General features: G+C 44.6%; 1 protein-coding gene across 1 annotated transcript; it reads right to left on the minus strand.

Moving 5' to 3' along the window:
• Window positions 1-1,726: 1,726 nt before the first annotated feature.
• On the minus strand, window positions 1,727-19,677 carry IHO1 (interactor of HORMAD1 1). The gene is made up of 7 exons (XM_054216435.1): window positions 19,586-19,677; window positions 15,592-15,754; window positions 14,065-14,222; window positions 12,153-12,201; window positions 11,399-11,486; window positions 3,849-3,952; window positions 1,727-3,049 (listed from the first exon to the last, which is right to left on the minus strand). The coding sequence occupies exons 1-7, from the start codon at window positions 19,675-19,677 to the stop codon at window positions 1,727-1,729; spliced, it is 1,977 nt and encodes a 658-aa protein (XP_054072410.1).
• Window positions 19,678-21,028: the final 1,351 nt, after the last annotated feature.

Genomic DNA, 21,028 nt, shown 5'->3' on the forward strand with positions numbered 1-21,028 from the left:
GGGCACACTATCCTTGGGGTGCCGGGGCCTGCTCCGGCTCGGCACAGGGGCTTGCGGCAGACACCTCCAGAGGTCCCTCCAAGCTCAGCCATGAGCTGCCGAGCTGGCGGCGACGCAGCTGGGGCGAGCGTCGAGCCGGGGGCTGTGCAGCGGCCTGCGCCCGGCCCCGCTGACCCCCAAACACAGGGGGTGGCGAGTCCCATGGAGCAGGGTTTGCCCAGCAAAGGCTGTACTGGGCATGCTGGGGATACCGGGCAGGAGAAATGAACGGCTGCTGCCACCAGCGGCCGTCACCCGGCCCCTCTGCTGACCTGGGGGGTCCCAAGGCTCTGGGAGCTCCCTGTGCCTGCCCCCGCCACCTTCTCCTTGCTAATTAATGCCACCGAACCAATGTTAAACTGGAAGGGCGGAGGTTTCCGTCTTTAAACATCAGAGAGGAGCTGAAAAAACTAATCCTCCCAGTTCCAGGGGAGTTAAACATCTAAAGAGCAGCTGCTTGCTCACCCACTGAAACAGGATCTTGCCTCTCCCAAAAAACCAATACAAAGACACCAGAGTTTTGTGAAGACACAATGAGTTTATTAAAGCCAGGAAAAAAGGATCCCAGTCTTCCCCCTCGGGATGACAAAGCCAGACCAGTTGGATTCGTGGCAACAGACGTGTTTCGTCAACACCAAAATGTTTCTTTTGCCAGTAACATCTCAGATCAAAAATCCAATGTGATACAAACACCTGAAGCAGCGGAAGCTGCTGACAGTCAGAGCTGGGTACCCTGGAAAGAGTTGCTCTGTGGGAATTGGAGCTGCTGTATAACACCAGATTTAGGTGAGCGGGCTGGTCCTTTCTGAATTGAAAATTTTGGAGCGCCTCCTCACTAGAGAGGCGCAGGCTTCTAAAGGATGAGAAATATCCATCGGTGATTTCATTGGCTGAATTTGAACGTCACATCTTTCAGCTTCTCTTTGAGAACCGCTGCCCTTGAAAAGCGTGTTGGAGAATTGCTTGATTAGCCAAGAGATACGAGAGACAAATAAAGTAGAAACTAAATTTCCTGAATTTTCTGAAACCAAGAAATTTCAGCCTAAAAGGAGAAGAAACGCAACAGTCCATAAACCTGAGATGTTGGGACTCTGCTTTCCTCAGCTAAACTTGTCCCTTGTCCAAAGCTCACAAACAGCTCCTGGGACAAACCTGAACCTTACCAAAATCAAACCGAACAACACTACTACTGCCCCGGGAGCTAAAAACCAGAACTTTTAGACGTACAAAACCAACACAGAGACTACGAGCGAGAGACAGAGTAAAGCCTCTGGCCACAGAGATATTATTACATCTGTCTCATTGAAAAGTCAAGTAGATCTCGGTGCTAAATCTGATTGAGCTGCGCCTCTGTGCTCTGCCAGCCCTCTCCTCCCCGGTGAACGTCTCGGCGGGCTCTGCAGGTACTTCTACGCTGCGTAAATACGACGGTAATTGGAGCCCATGGCGTCTCTGCTGGGAGCAGGGTGGTAAAGTAATAGAGATCCCATCGGCTTTCCACGCTACGGTAGGGCTTCCCCTCAGGTCCCACGCAGTCCCGTACAACATATCAAAGCGGGCAATAACACTTTCAAGCGTCCGGGCACGAGCCTCGTCTCTGACTAGGTCGGTAACACACCTAGAGGAATAAACCGTGACTGAGAGGGCCAAGCCTGCGCTGAGGACTCCAACCACGGAACAAAACCCCTTAATCGGAATAATCGCTATCAAAAACTAAAGAGCAACAGGCCGTATTCTGCTGAGCCAGTGTATTGACAGGACGTGGCTTCTTGGAGCCTGCAGGGCTTCGGAGACTGAAGCAGCTCATCTGGTTTTCACCTGTTGTGCTACAGAGGGAAAATATATTGTCCTGGGGAGAGGAATCCCAGAGATTCCTTTTTATGCTGGAAAAATTCACTCTTTTTTTAATTTCTAAACTTCTCTTTCTTTTGTCTGCAAGCTGTTGCAGGCTTTTATTGGAGCACAGCGCTGGTGGGAAACTCTTTGTAAGCCTCGGCTGAGCGCTGCTGAGGACCTGCTGCTGGGGAGCTGCAGAAACTGGGTTACAGCTTCCTAAATTGAGAGCAACCGTGTGTTTGGGAAAGCAATTTTTTCTGGAGCTTTCCAACTCAATCATCCCATTTGCCTTCCTTTGCTTCAGCCCACCATCAGCACAACGAGAGAGCTCGCCTTTTCTCACAGCGGGGCACGGTTTCTTCCTCCCCATTGCTTTATTCCAGGGGATCCTTCCCGGCCTCTGCTTTGCTTTGTTCCCTACAGCTGCATTCTCCACCTCACGGTCTGCAGCCCAGCTACTGTCTCTTCGCCCAGGCATATCTTTTCTTACAGAAAGGTGACAAACTTGAGGCTGCCTCAGTTGTGACCTTGTCACGGCTTCAAATCCTCTGGTGCCTCTCCTGACCGCCTTCCTCAGTGGAGTTGGTAGAGGCACCTCCTGTGGTACAGGGCTGTGTTTCTTCTGACTATCCCCCAAAAAGTGACTGTTAGCGCAGCACACGCAAGGATGGTTGAAACAGCTCTGCGTTTCCAAACCATCTTTCACCTCCTGCAAAGAGGTGTTTTCTCTGCTACACCCTGCTGTAGCAATGGGGCTGACGTTCCCTCCCAAAGCTGTGTTTGGGTCACCCTGAGGTGCACCACCCCCAGTGACCTGGTTCCTCATGGGGCAGTCTACCTGCTGCTCCCCCCCTGCCATGCAGGGGGGCTGAGACTGACCCGAGGAGCCGCAAACCCCCCTGCCCTGGCAGCATGGCCAGCATGCCTTCTCCTTGCCCGGAGCACGGTCCTGGCATGGGCCAGGGGAGGTCTGGGAAGAGTTATCTGCCATGTGAGGGGGGAGTCTGGCACTAGAAATGAATGTGTGCAGCTCTGCTAAGGTGTTAGGAAGCTTCAGGAAGCCTAGTTCTTCACACAGCTTCAGGTGCTGATCCTTCAGCTGAGCTGGCAGTGACTCCAGACCCTCCTTCAGCGACTGGACACTGGATTTCACATCCAAAATCTCCACATCTTTCTGGGGAAGCAACAAGCAGAGCAGAAGCAGTAAGCAACACATTAAAAGGTGCAATAACAGCATTCAAACAAGAAACTTCAGGTACTATGTGTCAGCTAGACCCCTGAAGTTGGGTGTCAACCCAAAGATCAGCAATTTGTGTCTCCCTGTGTAATACATGTTCTCAAACCGTCCCACACAAGTGAGAGGTTTGGGATTGGGGGGTACCCCTAACCCACTGGGTGTCCCCTCTCCCAGGGGCACTGCCTTCTCACACGCTGGCATGACACATCATTGCCAAAACCAATTCCTGCAACAGAGCCTTTGGAGAAACTAAACCTGTTCAGGAGGTCTCTGGCAGTTCATTCTTTTGTCTCTCTTGACATCCACTTGTTCTTTTTTCATGTCTTTTTTTCCTCTCCCTGGGAAATCATCCAGCTGAAGGGACAAGGCACTGCACTTCTGTGAGATGCTTTCCCCTCGCGGGCACACACTGCACCACCTCCTCCAGCGAAGGCATGTGGCAGCGTGAGGAATGGCTCCGTCGTGTCCTGCCATGACAGGGGGCTGTTGGGCTCCCCTCTTATTGACCAGTTTTTCATCAGAGCTTACAGCACTGTTAGCCAGCACTTGGGTAAGTATCAGTCAGTATCTAGCCTAGAATTAGCATTTTAATATGTCTTTCCCCCTTCATTATAATGGGAGCAGTCTACTTTATAATCCACCATTCGAAGGCAATTTAATATTCAGTTAATATTTTGAAGAAGCGGGAGAAATTCAGAACGAGGATTCAGAATAAAAGATTAATTTCTGCACTTACGACTGCAAGTTTCCTCTCCATCTCCAGCAGCGCCTGCTCCATTTGGCTTTTATCTGTCAGAGCTTTCAGCACCGAGCCACAGTGACTTTGAAGAGCATCTTGCACTAAACAGGGAAATCAATAAAAAACACATTTGGTCTTTCATTTGTAAATGTGAATAAAGTACTATCAATACTATTGCTACCTCCTCCACGGCTTGGCATGAAATATTTCACTGTGCTGTGCAACCATAGTGATTCACCCGCTGAGATCTCCCCGTGCCCCAAGCGATGAACAATAGGGTAGATGTTTAATGCAAAGCACTTGAAATTTATAAGATGCTGTGTATAGGCCAAACCTCATTTACTGTGCTCTATTAATATGGCAGCTGGAGACAAAAGGCTACGTGAATCTACAAAACTTGTTTGGCTCAATGCAAGGAAGGCCGAGACTTAGTTGTCTGCCAACTGCACAACAGGCATGGCCAGGGGAGGGGGACCCCAAAATAGCTGTCCCACCCCAGTATAACCAACCCATTTCCATAACCAGAGGATGGTAAATGGGAGCTTGAACGTGTGACGGGAAGGATAGTATTGCTGATAACAGCAAAGAGATGCAAGAGGTTCACGGCGAAAAAGTGCAACCAGAGACTACATGACAGAAATGGGCAGGACGCTGGTAACTGAAGGAAAGCTGCCTGAAGGGACAGTGGGAAATTAGGAAGGAGTGTGCAAAGAATTGGGATTTCCAATTGCTGGGCACAGGAAGAGATGGGGTCAGAAACCGTCTGAACCAGGGAGCTGCGCCCAGCGCTTGGGCAGCTGCAGCTGGAATGGTGGAAGGTAGCGGGGGCCCCGGCAGTGTCCTGTGGGGGCACGGACCCCCTGGGAGGGTTTTAAATTGAAGCAAGATGCTCTTGGCTTCGGTTGTTGAGAAACTGATACAAAAATAGGGATTTGTGTTATACGATTGCACAAAATATAACTCCTCCCATGCAGCTGCAATTGTTCTTACAGGAATCACTGCTGTGCCTAATACACTACAGCATGGGAACACAGTTTGCAGCGTATGTGGACGTGAAAAATCTTTAGCAATCTTGTGGAAGTCTTCCTTTAAAATCATAAATTAGGACGCAGTGAAAGAGCTGCTCGCTAAACATGTCTGGTCTCTCCTGTGAACAGCGCAGGAAGGTGTGTACAGATGGTGTGGCTGGGGTGGAACATTGGCTGGTTGGAACAAAACAGGATGCAAAGCCCCTGCTGCTAAAACAAAGCATTGCCAAGCCAACGGGCCGGGATCACTGAAACTCTGGAGTCCTGGACTAGTGCTGCACACCTGAGGAAATCAGAATCAAGCCTACATTTCAACAAGTGGCTACAAGAGCTCTGCAATTAATTAATCTTCTTTTGCTACAGATCCAACGTGTTTAATCGACTTTGGTGTCAGTGGAGCTGAGAGCCCGGCTGAAGCTATTCCTGCACGCAGAGTACTTATCTCAGCTCTTCAGCGCAGCACCTCTTGCCCCAGAGATGTGTGCTCCCAGGCTGCAGAGCCGCAGAGCACTCAGGAGCTCTCCTCCTCCTGCCCGGCCATTTTCATTTAGCTTACAGGGACTTAATTGTCTCAGTGAGCTGTGCCCTTCTGTCAAACTCTAGATGAAATTGGTCAAAGAGTTAAAAACTATTAGGGAGAGGCAGGCAGAAAGTGACTGTACAGGCTTTGTTTCTGTAAAAAACCAGGGACATTTAAAAAAGGTACATTTGGGAAGGAAGAAAGGAATGAGATCTGAGCAATTATGGGCTTTCTAGTTTGTTCTCATATTGTGCAAGGTTTTAGAATAGACCTTAAGGGAAAGGGTACTCAAAGACATGGAGGGAAATGGAATAAAATGGAACAAGATTTTATAAAAGGCAGATTGTGCCAGACTAGTGTAATACACTAGGATAAGATAGGTGACTTCTTAGACGAAGGCAATGCAGTGGACTTTCTGTAGATTCAAACAAAGCATTTCAGTGTAAGTAATATGAAAAAAGTTGAGAAATAGTAAGTGGGATAAGCCTCGATTAAAGGGAAAACATCAGGTCTTGAGAGGGTTGGCATGAGGGGACAAGGCGGCTCTGGAAGGTGCTCCTCAAGGCCTGCTCATGAGCCAAATCTGCTTAAAATCTGCTGTAGTCACCTGGGTGCAAAAGCCAGCCGGCATTTAGGTAATTAGCAGGTGACACAAAGACGCAAATGCCAGCACCAGGGGCTACAGGTGCCATGGGGCAGTGTGGCGTGCAGTGGCGCACAGGCTCTGGGTGATGGGAACGGCTGTGCACCCCGGGGTGGCTGGAAGCCTATGCGCAGTCCTGGCTAACTATGTGCGAGGAGAAAAAAAAAAAAGAGACTGAACTGGGACACGTGCAGAGAAAAGCTACCAGATAATTAAGTGCTTAGATGATAATCTCCTCTTACGAAAGGAGATTGAAAGTGTTGGGCTTATTCAGCCACGCAGACCAGAGGTGTTTGATGGCAGAGGGCTGGAGGTGCTCCGGCAGCGTGGCAGGGCTGCCGCTTGAGGGATGGGGTGCTTGCCGAGAGCTACCTCCCGGCAGCAGGGAACCCCTGTGCCAGGCTGTACGTTTAACTTTATTCGCCTTCCTCCGAAGGAGCGATGCTTGGGCAGACTGCACACTGCTGTCATTTGGGAGAAGACACCCTATAGTGGCCTTGTTCATGTGTCTTCCTCACACGCATCGAGTTAAACCACCTCCCGGACCTAGGCTTGGGGGGAATTTCTTCATTTTTTCAGGCTGCCCGTCACCACACAGCTTTGCCTCGTTCTCTGCAGGAGCGTGGCTGATTTCTGAGGGTTATCTCCACATATTTCAACTAATAAGCTCTCTGCTGTTGCAGGCAATTTAGTTGTCCCTGATCTCTCACTGCTGTTTTTAAGCTTTTAGTCTTTTGCTCTGAGAGGTTTAGACTTTTTAACAAATCACGGGTGGAAAGCTGTGGCTTGCAGAATGGGTTTGTGACGGTGGAGTGAATGTTTGAGTGGGCCTTTTCGACTTCGCATCTCCCTGGCTAAACCTAAGGGCTACCTGCAGTCCGAGAGCAGGTTTTTGGGAGTCTGCCAGCCCCCTCCTGGCTTGCAAGCCTATAAAGAGGAAGAAAGGAGAAGTGACTGAAGGAGGAAACTCCTTTCACGTCACTTCATCACCTTTCAGCTCCACACAGTGAGGATATAGGAAGGCCAGCACCAACAAGCTTACCTCGGCTTGCTGCTCTTCCCCGTACGCTTAATTTTAGTTCAGAATTATTTTTAAAACTTTTGATTTCCCTAGTCTGTCTGTTCTTCTGCAACATGGTATCCTCAGTCTAAAAATAGCACTGCGTCCACGGGGCTTGTGATCTGCACATACGTTTGACTCAGCACAGCATGCTGCAGGCAAGCAACCAACAGCCAGGCTTTTGAATGCGCTTCATTTGTACGTGTAGGAGTACTCTGCAGAAAAAATCCCCTCGGTACAGGGGAGGGGCACTCTTCTTCCTTCTCTGGCTTCCATACCAGAGGAGTGTTCAGACTTGTCAAACACTATTAAACAAAATAAAAATGAGCGTTAATCTAGACTTCAAAAACCAGGCATTGAGATGGCCAAACTAGATCAGATCAAGGACCCTGTTAGTCAAGTCTCTTGTCTTTGAAAATTATCAAGAACGGCTGCTTCAGAGAAAGTTTACTTCAAATAAACCCCGCAGCAGATAGTTATTGAATAACTTGATCATAGAGGGAAAATCTTTACCCAGTTAATGGGTGGCTTGTGCACAGACTTGTGCCTCTCTTAAGGTATTTTACTCTAAACGAAGCAATTTTTTACAGCCTGGAACATCGCTGTGTTTTGATTTGCTGTACCATTGTCTTCAGATGCTACTGGTTTACATTAATAATGTATGGAATGTGAAATCTGGCATGAAATAAAAGGCTGTAGGGCCTCGGGGTAGGTCTGCCTCCCTGTGCTTCAGAGGGTTCCCCGCAAATCAGCCTGCTCTCAGGTGCAGCTGCACTCCCAACAGCTGAAAACTACCGTCTGAGCAGCCAAGGGAGGAAGCATTAGCCTCCTAGCCTAGGAATATTAAACAGCAACTGCTTCTGATGCCTATCTATCATTCTCCATGGAACTCCTCCTGAGATAGGCACTGACAGCGCAGAGGCTTTAAATAACACTTTGGAGGGAGGATGGTTCCCCCGTGCCCAGGTTCAGTAGGGGAAATAGGAGGTGGTATAAACCTGGTGAGACACAAGCAGGGAAGGCAGCTATGGAGCTCAGCAGAGTGCTGTGTTTTCTCCCTGGGCAGTAACAGTGCTGCGCCAGCGGGTGAACATTCGGGCTGGCACGGCTGCATCCTGCTCGGACATAGCCTGAGCAGTCAGCTGGCAGGTTTGTGACTGCTTCGCCTGGGTCCCCTTCCACAGCATGGCAGAAGACACCTGCATTGGGGGACTGTGGGATGAGTTGCCCCCGATCTCAGCCTGCTCTGTGGCAAAGAATGCCCCAAGCCCTGAAGTGTGGTGTTGAGGGGTTTCAGTATTCACCAAGACAACCACATATCCTCTCGCCATCCGTGCCGAGGTGTTTTGGAGTCTGGTTAAGTCCCTCATCTCAATAATTTTCATTGACAGTCACTGCACAGCTAGTGAGCAGCTGCATGGGAAAGGCATTTCCTTTATCGGTTTTAAACCTTTTGACTTTTCAACCCATACAGAACATAAGGGAGTCTGGACTGAGCGTCCCAGTCTGGACCACACTGCTAACAACTCAAATCCCGCTGTTGTAAACACAGCAAATTCCCCTGGAAACCTTGCCAGCAACTACTGGGCCTCAGGAGCCTCAAAGCAAGTCACGTTTGAAAACTGCCCACTAGGCACTGGATTTTGTCAGAGAATTGCATCAGCTCGTACCTCTGTAAGGGACATATTTCACGTTATTTTGTCACCCTTGCTGGCAGGAACATCAGAGGCTTGCCTGTGGTTTGCTGGCTGGGACTATGCTTCTCATTTGCAATGAAGTCAAGGTGGTGCGGAGGATATGGCTGTTATGAGCTGTCACAGCTGGAATTACCAGATACCAGAAAAGCAAAGCAGTTCAGAGAGGGCTGAGCCGTGAAAATCGGGATTTGTATAAAAAAACCCAGAAAGTTTTGATAGAAGTGTGGTATATAAATGAAAATGGGAAAAATATAAAAAGAAATGAGTTACAGGAGCTGAAACCAGAAGGAAAGAGCAAACGATGAGCAAGCAAGTCAACCAGAGAAACCTTATATAAGGTGGCAGAACATAGGGTCTGTTTGCCGCTTTACATCCCTGTGCTCGGCACACCGAGATGTGGGCAAGGAACAGAGTGGCTGTGCCTCTGTAGAAGCTGCTGAGGCAAACGTTGTCTCATCTCCAGTGCCAGACACAGCTCTAGCCACTGTGTGCAAGCACATATGGACAAACACTCAAAAGAGAACATTTTATTTTTTTTTTTTAAATCTTACTGCATAGAGCATGCCAGCCCAACAGCATTTGGAAATGCTTTGGAAATATATTTTGAAAAATATTTTCTGTTTTGTTCTCGCCCAGTGGCTATATAGTCTGTGCCAAATGTGCTTGCTACCCACTGCTATAAATGAAGCCTGTGATACTCCTTATAAGCTTTTTATGAAGACAGACTTGATTTCAAGTTACACCTTTCTTTGTTTTTCAGAGCTGTTTGAATGTCCTGGTGTTCTACTTCTCTCCTTGAAGAAAGCCTCTTCATCTTCTGCATTCCTCTCCTACGTGTGAAATCCTGCATTGCCAATGACGTACCGGGTCTCTACTGTGTCACCCACATCCCAAGGTACTGTGTCATCAGCCATTGGCATTCAGTGCTTTATCAGCTCTGAATTTAGCTCTTTATCACCTGAGTTTAGGAATTGCATACCAATTTTTCAAAGAAATTGCCTCAGTTGGGATCTTTTCAAGGCACTAGTGTAGGTATTTATTTAGTGGGAACTTAATTATCCATCACTGTGATACCAGTCAAATGGCAGTGTTTATCAGCAATTAACCAGTGACAGATGAACCTTCCCAGAAATATAAAAAGAACAACATTGTGGAGCGTGTGATGATTTTCATTATATATTCAACATTCTGCAGCATGATACATTACAGAAAGTGCCAATTTTTCTTTTCAATTGCTTTGAAAATCTAGCAGCAGGCACCTCTGGGAGGTTTCTCATTTCATTCAAGGCACATTTATTTAAAATGGGTACGGAGAATAAACAGGACAGCTGAGCAAATGGTATGGAATGAAGAGGAGGAATCGTGAACAATAGATTTGATTTTCAGTGCCGTGACAACATTTTTTGTGCACGAGATATATGAAATTAGGCAAAGTCCTGCTGCAGAGTGGACAAGTTGAGGCACTGAAGTAATTAGGACATGGGCAAATGCGTAATAGGGAGCTTGTTGTGCTGGCCAAAGCAGACAGATTCTTGCTTACATTAAGGTCCTACCACGAGCACTTTCCAAGCACAGCAAGGGAGTGTTCTTAGTGTAAACAGATTGGTATTTCAAACGTACAGGCTACCACCACCTCAAGCAGAATGCACCAGACTCCACTCTTTTTGCCTGAGAGGGCTTAAAGGGTATCTGTCAAAGCTGTGCATCGTGGAAGCCACGTTTTACCGCACAGTGGATATTATAGTGCTTTTGTGAGGGTCTGCTACCTTGAAGTCACAAGGTGTAACTCACTTCCCATTTCTTGCATGTATTGGAGCTGGCCTCTCGTTCTTCCAGAGGGCAGGGCAAGCACTGAGCAGAGTCCTGACAGGGTGTTGATAAAAAATCATGCCAGCATTAAAAATTAACACACTCTCAAAGGCTCAGATCTAAGCCAAATTAGAAACAATTTCTCTGAAGCACTTTCCCTCAGTAAAGACTGCTGTGACTAGCAACTTCAGAGACAGAGCTGTTCAAAAGTATTTTACATTATTGGCTTTTTTGGGAGTCCACCTTTTAATCATGGCAATAGCGTGCTTCACTATGTGCTTCTTACTTAAGAAATGAGCGGTATTAGTTTTTCTCATATCGAAAATATAACCACTTCAAGCACAGAGGAATGATGGAAGACTTCAAACTAACACATGAAAAATCTGAGAAAGCCCTAAAAACTGAAACAGGATACTCAGGATATAAATATCTAAGTTATTTTTACTGTGTTTTCCATTAGTGCTCCAGATAGTCTAAAAATGATCATACTCTAGGCAGAACACAAAAGCATAGAGGTGCATTTATCTATACGTGCATGGTGTCTAAGCACACAACACCCCAGTTCTTTGACTCAGCACAAGAGAACAGAGAAAAGGAGACTATAACAGAGTAAGAATGGAAAAATAGACAGGTTCATACCATGGATAAGTCTTATTTGCTCTTCTCCCTTACAAAGAGCAGCTGTGAGTGGCATGACTTGCCTAGTTCACCCCAGCTTGGAGACAACATGCTGACATTCAGCAGTTTGACTGTGCCCTCTGCTGTTAACAGAAATACAGAAAGGACTTACGTGTCTTGGAAATGGTTTCCAGGTGAACCAAAATGGATTTGTTTCTTGAATCAAACATTTCTCCAAACTTGTCCAAGCATGCATGCAGCTGCAAAAACAAAGGTAAATGAGAAAATTAATACACGGCCCTTTCTTTGGAAAAACACAGCCCCAAATGCCACAGAACAACGACTGCAACTCATGGAATGAAACAGCATGAAAATGGTTATTTATCTGTCGCATGAAACAATTTATCCAGCTGTTGGTTGCAACCCCAACAGAGATCTGGAATGGCTCAAAGAGCTCATGAAATGTTAACAGATTTCAAAATAGAGATACTCATCTGTAAAATAGCATCAATAATAACAATCAAAGTAATTATGAAAAGGGTGGGGTGGGGGGAGAGTCCTTTGCCTTCAGAGAGTACGATCACGTTGTATTTACTTCATCCTGAGAGAAGACTACTTTCTTCAGGCAAAAGAAAAAGAGAATTGATATTTGCAGACAGCCATTAACAGCCTGTTCCTGCTCCCGAGCCCCAGAGAAATTCCACTGCTGTCACTGAGGCAAGGTCCTAAAGACCTTGACCCCAAGGACAGGCCACAAAGACAATGCTATACGCAAAAAAAATGGCAATTGTTGGTTTAAAGTATTTGAGTGCTCAATACAAACAGCATAATAATTTTAATATCAGCAGAGTAAATGAGAGAAGATGAATGTTCTCTAGCATTTCTAACTGTTCATTATTTTGCAGTCTGAATTTTATTTAACTTACCCCTTGAAGCCTGTCTTTGATACTGGAAATAAAGGTGCTTAAAACCTCACTGAAATGAAAAAACATCCAAGTATAAAACAGATATGTAAGTTACTGAAATAGAAAGAAATTTAAAATATCACAGCAAACATGAGACAAGAAACACTGCAAGACATAGCATAGTGTGTAATGTAAGCACAGAAATGCTTACTTAGGGGGCATAACCCTTTGAAGTCACATTACTTGTTTAAGGAAAGCATGGATTCTGCTACGTAGGGTAAGAAAAAAAAATATACACATACACATATATAGTATACATTATCTTTTTTTTTAACTCTTTCGGTTTTGGCTGAGCATTCGTGCCTCTCTCAGAAGTTTTAGTTGGCATTTACACAACTGTCCATTAGCTGCTGGGGTGTTACCACTATCTGTTATATGCGCGCTATCTGTTCCGGAAGGACCCAGCCTTGGCAGAGGTGACGTGCCTGTTGCTGGGATACATGGGTATTGTATTTGGACTTAAAATAACTGTGGGAAAAAGATGGGAAAAGCTTCAGCATCAACAAAGCCCAAGCCAGGAAGAACAAATGCTGCAAATCCTTTTCTCCCGAGATTATGCCTGTGGTTTCTGTTATCCGTCCTTTTAAGTTGAACGAGCCTATCAGGAACCAGGCTATATTCATGATTAACCTATCAAACCAAAACGCAAGGACGGTTGCTAAGCAAAGTGATAACCTGTTTCCCCTCTGAAGATTCGGGTAATTTTAAATCAATCATTTAGTGATCCAAATTGCAACAATCAAAAAGGTGGAGGCCAGGTAGAGTCTAGTTATGAGAATTAGGCAGGGCTTCTGAACTTTTTCTAGCCTTATGGAAAGGAAGATACTCATTTTATTAGTCAAACTTGTGGGGGATACAATTGATAAATTATACGTTTATCTTGGTAAGGATATTAAAGCTATTTCTATAAACAGGCTTCGAATCTGGGAGTAAGTCTAGAGTGTAGGAAGGAGCATAATTCATTTAAAGAAGCAATAAAGGATAATTAGGAGTTCTGCCTAAACATTTAAAACTATTTGTTAATTTCTCATAATTCACTTACAAAAATGCTCCTCTTCTCTAATAGGCACTAGAGAATCAAATTCTGCATTATCAGAAGCATAGTACCCATTGCAGAAGAGGAGGAGACACACAGCCTGATTTGATCAAAGGCTTTTAATAACAATGTGTTTCACTTTGGATGTTACATTACAAAATGTACAGAGCTAAGAATTATTTATAGGTGCACTGAGGAGTTTGCCATTTTTCTTTTTTGAGCTTAAAACTGTTAGTTTATTCCCTAAAGTCCTTTAGGACCTACATGTACATTTAATTCTTGACATCTGACAAAGATCAGATGCAAATTACATTGGCAAATTACACTTGTCTGTTACCAAAACCATAATATATAACAATTTTATATTCAAGTAAAATTCTAGAGATATGTGCAGATTTATAAAGGTCTAATCATTCCATCTTCCACTGCACACATGTATGCTTGGCAATCTCCTCATCTGTTCTAAATGTAAAGGCTGTCCTCAGAGCCCCTTCGATCAATCCCAACACAGCCTGTAATATTTTGAGAAATGTGGGCTTTTGCAGAGAATCAATACAGAAAAAACCCTGCTGATCAGACAAAGAAGGACAAAGGTAAATTCAGGTTAGGGTTTTGTTGTTCCTTGTGGCTTATGGCTGAGTGTGTTACATAAATCACATTGCAAATAAACCCTATTCTCTTATCCTGTGACTTTTTCCAATCAGAGATAATCTAAAAACCTGAAAATATACTTTTCTTGGAGAAATGTGTCATGTATGATTTTTAAGAGGAGAAGAAGGAGCTGCAGGGAGTGATAACCACTAGCACAGAAAAAATTTCCAATGGATTTCTACATACCGGTCATATTTGTCCTTTATTTTGTTCTTATTTACTTCAAAATTTTCAAAGACACTTTTCACTCTTCCAGCACCAAAATTAAGCGAACCTTTTTCTTTTGTTTCTTCATCAAATAACTGTGGTTTTGTCTGGTATTTGGTAAAAATACTGGGCTCGCTCTGTTGCACAAAAGAAAGAGAAATGTTGAAGTATAAAAATAATCAGAACATTAATTAGCAAAAAACATTTGTGTACCAAGTGTTTTGCAGACACAGATCACAGTGATTGGACGTGACAGATCAGATTGGACAAGGAGATTAAGAATTTTCATGAGATTATGGCTCACTTAGTGTGCCTAGTTAGATCGACTCCCTGTGGAACTAAGACCCAACCCAAATTCCTCCAGATTCAGGCTTTTCTCTCATCTTGAGGATTTTCAGTTGGTTGCAATCATCAGGTATGCAGATTTTTTTCCTGTATGCTCATCACAGAGACTAAAAATTAATTCCAGCATTCCTGGAATTGTGGAAAAGTTAAAGATGTCAGTGGGAGCTCCCTGTACACCAATTTAAAGAAAATCCTATTGAAGTCCCTGGGGGATGACATCATTTTGCTGCCAACTAGCAACATCTCCAGACTGTTGATCAGTTTCTCACATGCCTCAATATACATATCAGAACAAGAAATTTAATATTAATATGAAAGCTGTAAAGACCTTCTTCATTCTACAGACTTTCCAGACATGGTGTGACCAAAATGGAAATTCGTTTTCCTTAGAACATAAGAAAATGCAAACTCCGTTAAATTATCTTCTTTCATTGTGAAGAGTGAATTTCCTTTTTTGTGTCTGATGAAAAGCTGCTGCAGTTAATGGACAAGGTCACCAGCAAAATGCAGAGGACAGCAGATAGGATCTGGAACTGAAGGACAGCCTAGGCCTAGCAGCTGGCACCACTGCTCTGTCCTAATCTTTGCTCTCAGGTGTCTTTTGTTCAGGTCTGTTAGCGGTGCAGGAACTATTTTAGTGAGGCTGGTAACATCAGAAACCATGTGCTGTAGGAGAACGATTCTGAGCGTAGAAGCTCTTCATCCAAAATCATTCAAGCATCTGCCATAACAACAATACAGCAAGGTAATTTTCAGTTGGTGGAAGTAAACACTGAATACCTCTGTCATTCTCACAGAAAGCTAATGAAGAGAAGCACAGTATTTTTCACAGAAGGAATAGATGGAATATTTTACCTTAGGTGGTCTAAAGACATTAGCTTGAGGATAATTTCATATTATTTCAGTAATTTAAAAATATAATTAAAGAAAATAATACCTACCTCAACAATAATTGTTAGTAATCTCTTATAAATACTAGGTTTTCAGCCAACCAGGCTGATATTTTGTCTAGTCACAGTAAATATGTACGTGGATCAAGAAGATAACTTGATTTCAGCAGTTACTAACATTTGCAAATGTTACCACCTGATTTCATCATTTTCCATTAACTTTGAATGGTGGCTGTGTGCCTGCACAGGGCTGAACGGGAGCGAGACTCACGTCCTGGGAGTTGTGCTGTCCCAGCTGCGTGCCCAGCTCCAGCGGCGCCGCTGCCGACTGCAAGTTCTCCGGGCAGAACTGGGAGCCGAAGAGCAACTGAGAATCGCTCAAACTCGAGTAGTCGCTAGGAGCGCTGCTCCGGATTGAAGAAAACTTATTAGGCCTGAAATGAGGCAGAGAGGGTTGTGAATGAGTCTCAAGCAATTAAAAAGCCAAACAAAACACCCTACACGACCTGCTGGAACCGTTCAAGCATGGCCCACCCCAACATGTTCATTTTCACTCTCCACTCCGACGGTACCTTTCCTATAACTGCATAATGTTTAACAGTGTATGGTTTTGCCACGCAAAGCCAACAAGCTTATCTTAAACTGCCACATCCATACGAATGCAGTGCCTAGCTCTGCATTCCCCTTGCAGGGGGGAAGGTGTTTCTCCAGCACGTCCTGCAGACAGACCAAAACCAGGACTGGCCAGCTAACTCAGTTCATCCTACCTGCCTAGTCAGTCAGTCTTAGTTTAAGGGACACCTTGGGGTTTGCTCCTAGCAAGTGCCAGGTCTCTCCCTTTTCACTACTCTGGATAATAGTTTCTGTTATAACTCAGATGCTGCTGGGCTTATTTGGAAGGCAGTTCCAAAAAAGTAAACCTTTTGGACTGATAGTTGACACTTCTTGAGTATGTATTCTCCAGATGCCTTCAGTCTGACACACTGGAACAACAAATAAATAGGTAGCATATGGCTGGACAAATAGATCTGAATTGTTAAAAATATTTCAAACATAATAACATGCTTCTTCAAGTTCCCTTCTTTCCCCTGAGCACCACCCAAATAAACTTTTCCAACTAGCCTTGATTTTGTGCTATGTTGCTCTGATTCTACTTGTCTTCGGAGACAGGGTTTCTAACGCTTTATGGACTAGGATCATGGCATGGTACCAGCTTCCCTCAGCCAAGGGTTTCCCTGCACAGCTGCACCGCTTCTCAATCTGTCAGAGACTGGCTTCAATTTTTTGCTAGCAAAGACACAGATTTTTTTCGTTTTTCACATGATCGCTATTCCATTGCTCCATGTCTACAAGGTCTGATGGAGTCTGGTTTATACTCCCAGTTCTTGCTGGCTTTTAAGCTACCGAAATGGAGAGATGTGCTGCTGCCTTTGGAACTGGGAATTACAGACTGAAATTAACGAAAGACACTTTTGCACAAGGTTTTCCTTCCATATCAAATCATACAAGTAAAGAAGAAGGAACAGGAGACTAATTTATGCGTATAAAAAAAGATGATCACCCCAACATTTATTAGCAGTGATGTGTTCGGTTAATCCCCAGTTTTGGAAAGAGCCCAAACATCATACGCACAACAGGGAAGGGATTTAGTAGCAGTACTTGAACTGCTCAGTCTCCCTCTTCATTATATAGTGGTGTCAGTGACAATATCGTATTAATACTTTTGGCATTGAGCTCACGGCGTACACTGAGCTGCAGGCAAAAATAGATGAGGTTTGGGTTTCTGGATTCTCAAAAAGCCTGATAAATCTGTCCGAATTCAAAAATTCTCCCTTGATCTGTCTCTGGACCCCAAATCTACTGAGAAAGAAATCTGAATACAACTTTTACTAGAACAACTTCTTCCTTCCATCTCAGCTAAGCTTTAAAAAAATAACAAATTTCTTAATCTACAGCCAGCATGTCAGGGAGAGATGTGAGTGCATGGGCTGCCATGACCCCACATGGGCAGGACTCCTGCTTGCAATGTGAGTATCACATCTCCTGTACCAGTTTTCTAAATCCTCCTGTCTTCTAGCCAAAAAAGCTCCCTCTTAGTTTAAAGAAGCGTTTTTATAATCCCTAAATGTTTTACTGTCCTGCCAACCCCCCTTTAACAGCGTCTGGTACAACTAGCGAATATCACATCCCATAACCTGCGCATTTTCTCAGTCCCTTCACATTACTTAATGCCTGAAATACAAGATTCCTGTAAAAGAGTTTTATGACTGGTATTTTGAGGACTATTGAGCTGAGAGGACTTATGAGCCAAGTGACTTCCCAGGCTCACTCTGCACTGACACTACGACCAAAGGCAGCTGTTGGCTGCTTTGGAGCTGAATTCTTCTGTGTTAAGTCCACTGTCTCAGTGGTTGTTTTTGGAATGATGGTACTTCTGCAAATTAGCCGGGGAGGTGGGGGGGGTGGTACACAAAGGAGATGTCTCTCTTGAATACACTCATTCCCCTGAGCAACACATTTCTTTCTCCCTTGCTTAACACTGACGGCAATTAATTTACTAACAAGACCATCTGGGCAAGACATCATCCTGGCCACCCTTGGCCCAGGCCAATCTGTGACAGTGAGATCAGACAACCATGATCAGATCTGTGATCAGATCCACGATCAGGCAACCACAGCTCTTCTTCTAACCACCTGACCATTCCCTTCAGGATGCCTGAGCTGCAGGGACGCATGCTCCGTCCTAAATATAAACCCTTCCTTATATACAGCGAGAAGACATCCTAGATATTTAATCCTGGCTAGTAGTCCCTCCTAGGTGATGCAATAGTTTATCTCAGGAGAACTTTTAGCTTTCTGCTAACATGGGCCATTCCCCAAATCATTCATGAATTTGTGTCCATAGTGATCCTATGGTATTTACACTATCAGGTGGATCCAAAGCAAAACCAGGTTTAGATATGTAAGACAAATGCCACTGTAAGTCCTTGTCAGGTCCAAAAAATGCTGATCAACAAACAGTTTATGTTTTCCACCTAACTTTATGCAGGGTATTGCAATATTGGCAACTCCAACCCTTTCTGTAATATGAGTGTGATCTAAAAAATCTCCAGCCCCCTGCATATCTGGGGAGTCAGCTAGTTCTTCGCAGTCGTCAGTGGGAATTCCCCCTCCGCAGGAGAAGTTAGATCTTTTGGGAGCCTCTTTCATTTTTCTAAGTTCCAATTTCCACTTCCAAATATTTTAGCCCAACCATATGCAAATGTTCACCTTTCATTCAAAGGTTCTGCCTTGCCCCCAAATAGCTGTCAGAGACAACACACTGAGAGAAACACAGCATGCGATAAATACCCTCTTCTTGTGTTCCAGAGATGTTCCTAGGGGCTTTGACAAGCTAAAAATTCATAACTCTAAATTGTCATAGGCCTCATTGGTCTTTCTTAAAATTGGTAATTTTCTCTGTTGTTTGGATCCATCCTTAGGCGCCAACACTGAGGTTTAAGAGTCAGTTGGAAAAGCACACTCAATCTTCTACAATTTGCAAAATAACATTTATCCGCAGTGCTGGTGTAAGTGATTTTATGTGGTTCTGTCATCCCCACTGAAACGGTGCCAACAGCCCTCTTCTTCCCAAGCACTGTGGGTGAAGCTCACGCCTTCCTGACATCTCTTCAAAGTGCAGTAAAGCCTCTTTCCCGAAGAAGAGATCTTTCTCTCCTAGTAGTAATCTTAAGTAAGATCAGTGCCACAAAGTTCCTCTTCTCCTGCTTCCCCTCCAAAAAATCTCCCAGCCCTTTCTGCTTCTCCTCATTTAGTGACCAGGGCTGCATCACTGCAAATCCAATTGAAATTCTGGGAGCTGCTGTTCACCTGCTCTTCCTCCTGGCTTTAGTCTGTATCTATAGGAACTGTCTCTAGCTCTGCTATGCTGTTCTCATCGTCACCATTTGCTGCCTGCCAATACGTTTGGCAAATGAGCAAGGATCTGTGTTGGCTTTGGGTGCAGAGGAACTTCAGCATCCAGGGGCCTGGAGGAGTTTAAATCAAGGAGTTCTGGCTGCTATTGCAGCTTACAGCCATTTGCTCCACTGGAAATGGCCACAGCATAAAATTACTTTTCTTGCTTTCTGTCCTCTGGAATAGCATGATCTGCTTGCTGCACATCACTTCCACCATATCCTAAAAGGAACTTCTACAAACATATTTTGGCAATGACCCTAATGCATTAACCACAACGAAATCCCGCTTGGTTATTCAGCTCAAACACTGCCTCCAGTTTCCAGATTTCAGGCTCAAAGTCCTTCTGGTCTTGATTTAATTCCTCAAGGTCATTTTTACTTTCTATGAGCCACTCCATTATTCATTTGGCTGTGATTCAATACTACCCAGACATTCCTCACCTTGGAAACCGTGTTAGCCCTTTGTCCTGAGCCAGTCGCGGGTCGCAGGGCCTTTTTCTTAGGAGGAGATTGGGATTTCCACGGAGCAGCCCTGTTTACTTAAACAAAATGTATCCCTGACCACGTTAAGAATCAGACATCTGGAGACAGGGTTTTTTTTGCCCCCCACAGTCTGAAGCCATCTTCCAGCCTGCACTTACAGCCCCAGTTTCTCATTCCCCCAAGGCTTGGGATTTTTATGGCTGCTCTCTCAGTCTTTGTCCTGGCGGTCTCCTTCATTTTCTGCTTATTCTGGGACCTTAAGGAGACTTCAAAATATGTGACCCTGCTATGTGGGATGGAATTTCATGGGATAATGGATTGAGTGAGGCTGTTAAATTTGGAAGTTTTTTCTCAATAGCAGAAATAAGCCATAGAGGGTAATGGCCCAAGTACACCTTAACTTACAGCATCCTTTTTGAATGTGTCTTTAATATTTTCATCATATATTAGCCTTAGGTACTCTCTGGCAGGCTTTCTGCTTCTGATGTCTTTGGAATTAGGTATATTAGTAGCTTTTATGCCTTTAGCAAGTTACTGCTTTTCTTATGGGACAAGAAAATTCTCATAACTCCAATTTAGAATCATAACATATTGGTTTCTATTTTTCTATTTGTGATTGTCTTTCATTTCTTGAAGGATGCCTTCTTGTTTTCAGTAGTCGTCTTTACCATGCCAGTCCAGTACTGATCCTTCTGGCATCCGATCTGAGAGCTGGTATGCATTTGTTCTGAGTTTCAACACGAGGTCTAAATAATCTCTATGCCTCAGGCAAGCATTTAACCCTTTTGGCTGTCCAGTTTAATTTCATATTAAAGAGCTTCCTTACTACTATATCAGTGTCTTTTTTGAAATTAAACAGTTGGTGATTTTTTGGCTTCTGTTCCTCCTGCGGATCCTGCGGAGATGCTGATGCCGGTTCACCACTGTCACTCTCACGGTAGCACTACAAGAGTAATACCCTGAATGCTCAGGACCAAGGCAGATGCGTCTCTTCCCTGGGGAGTTCCCTGTCTGAGGCAAGTATTTATGGTGTCTGAAAATGTACTTTCAGCATCACGTCCCGGTGACGCTTATCCGGTCGATAAAAGGCTGATTGAAGCATCATTGCTTTTGCGGCTGCTGTTCTCACATCCTCTGTGATCTTTCTTCACCTGCCCTTCTGGCTGGGCAGGCAGCAGCACCGCTCTAATGCAGCACTTTCCCTAATGAAGTCTGGCATTTCAATCCACAAAAATTGTGTTGTTTGTCAATACACTTAGATTGATC

This window comes from Rissa tridactyla, chromosome 10, assembly GCF_028500815.1.
Source record: "Rissa tridactyla isolate bRisTri1 chromosome 10, bRisTri1.patW.cur.20221130, whole genome shotgun sequence".
Lineage (NCBI taxonomy): Eukaryota > Metazoa > Chordata > Aves > Charadriiformes > Laridae > Rissa > Rissa tridactyla.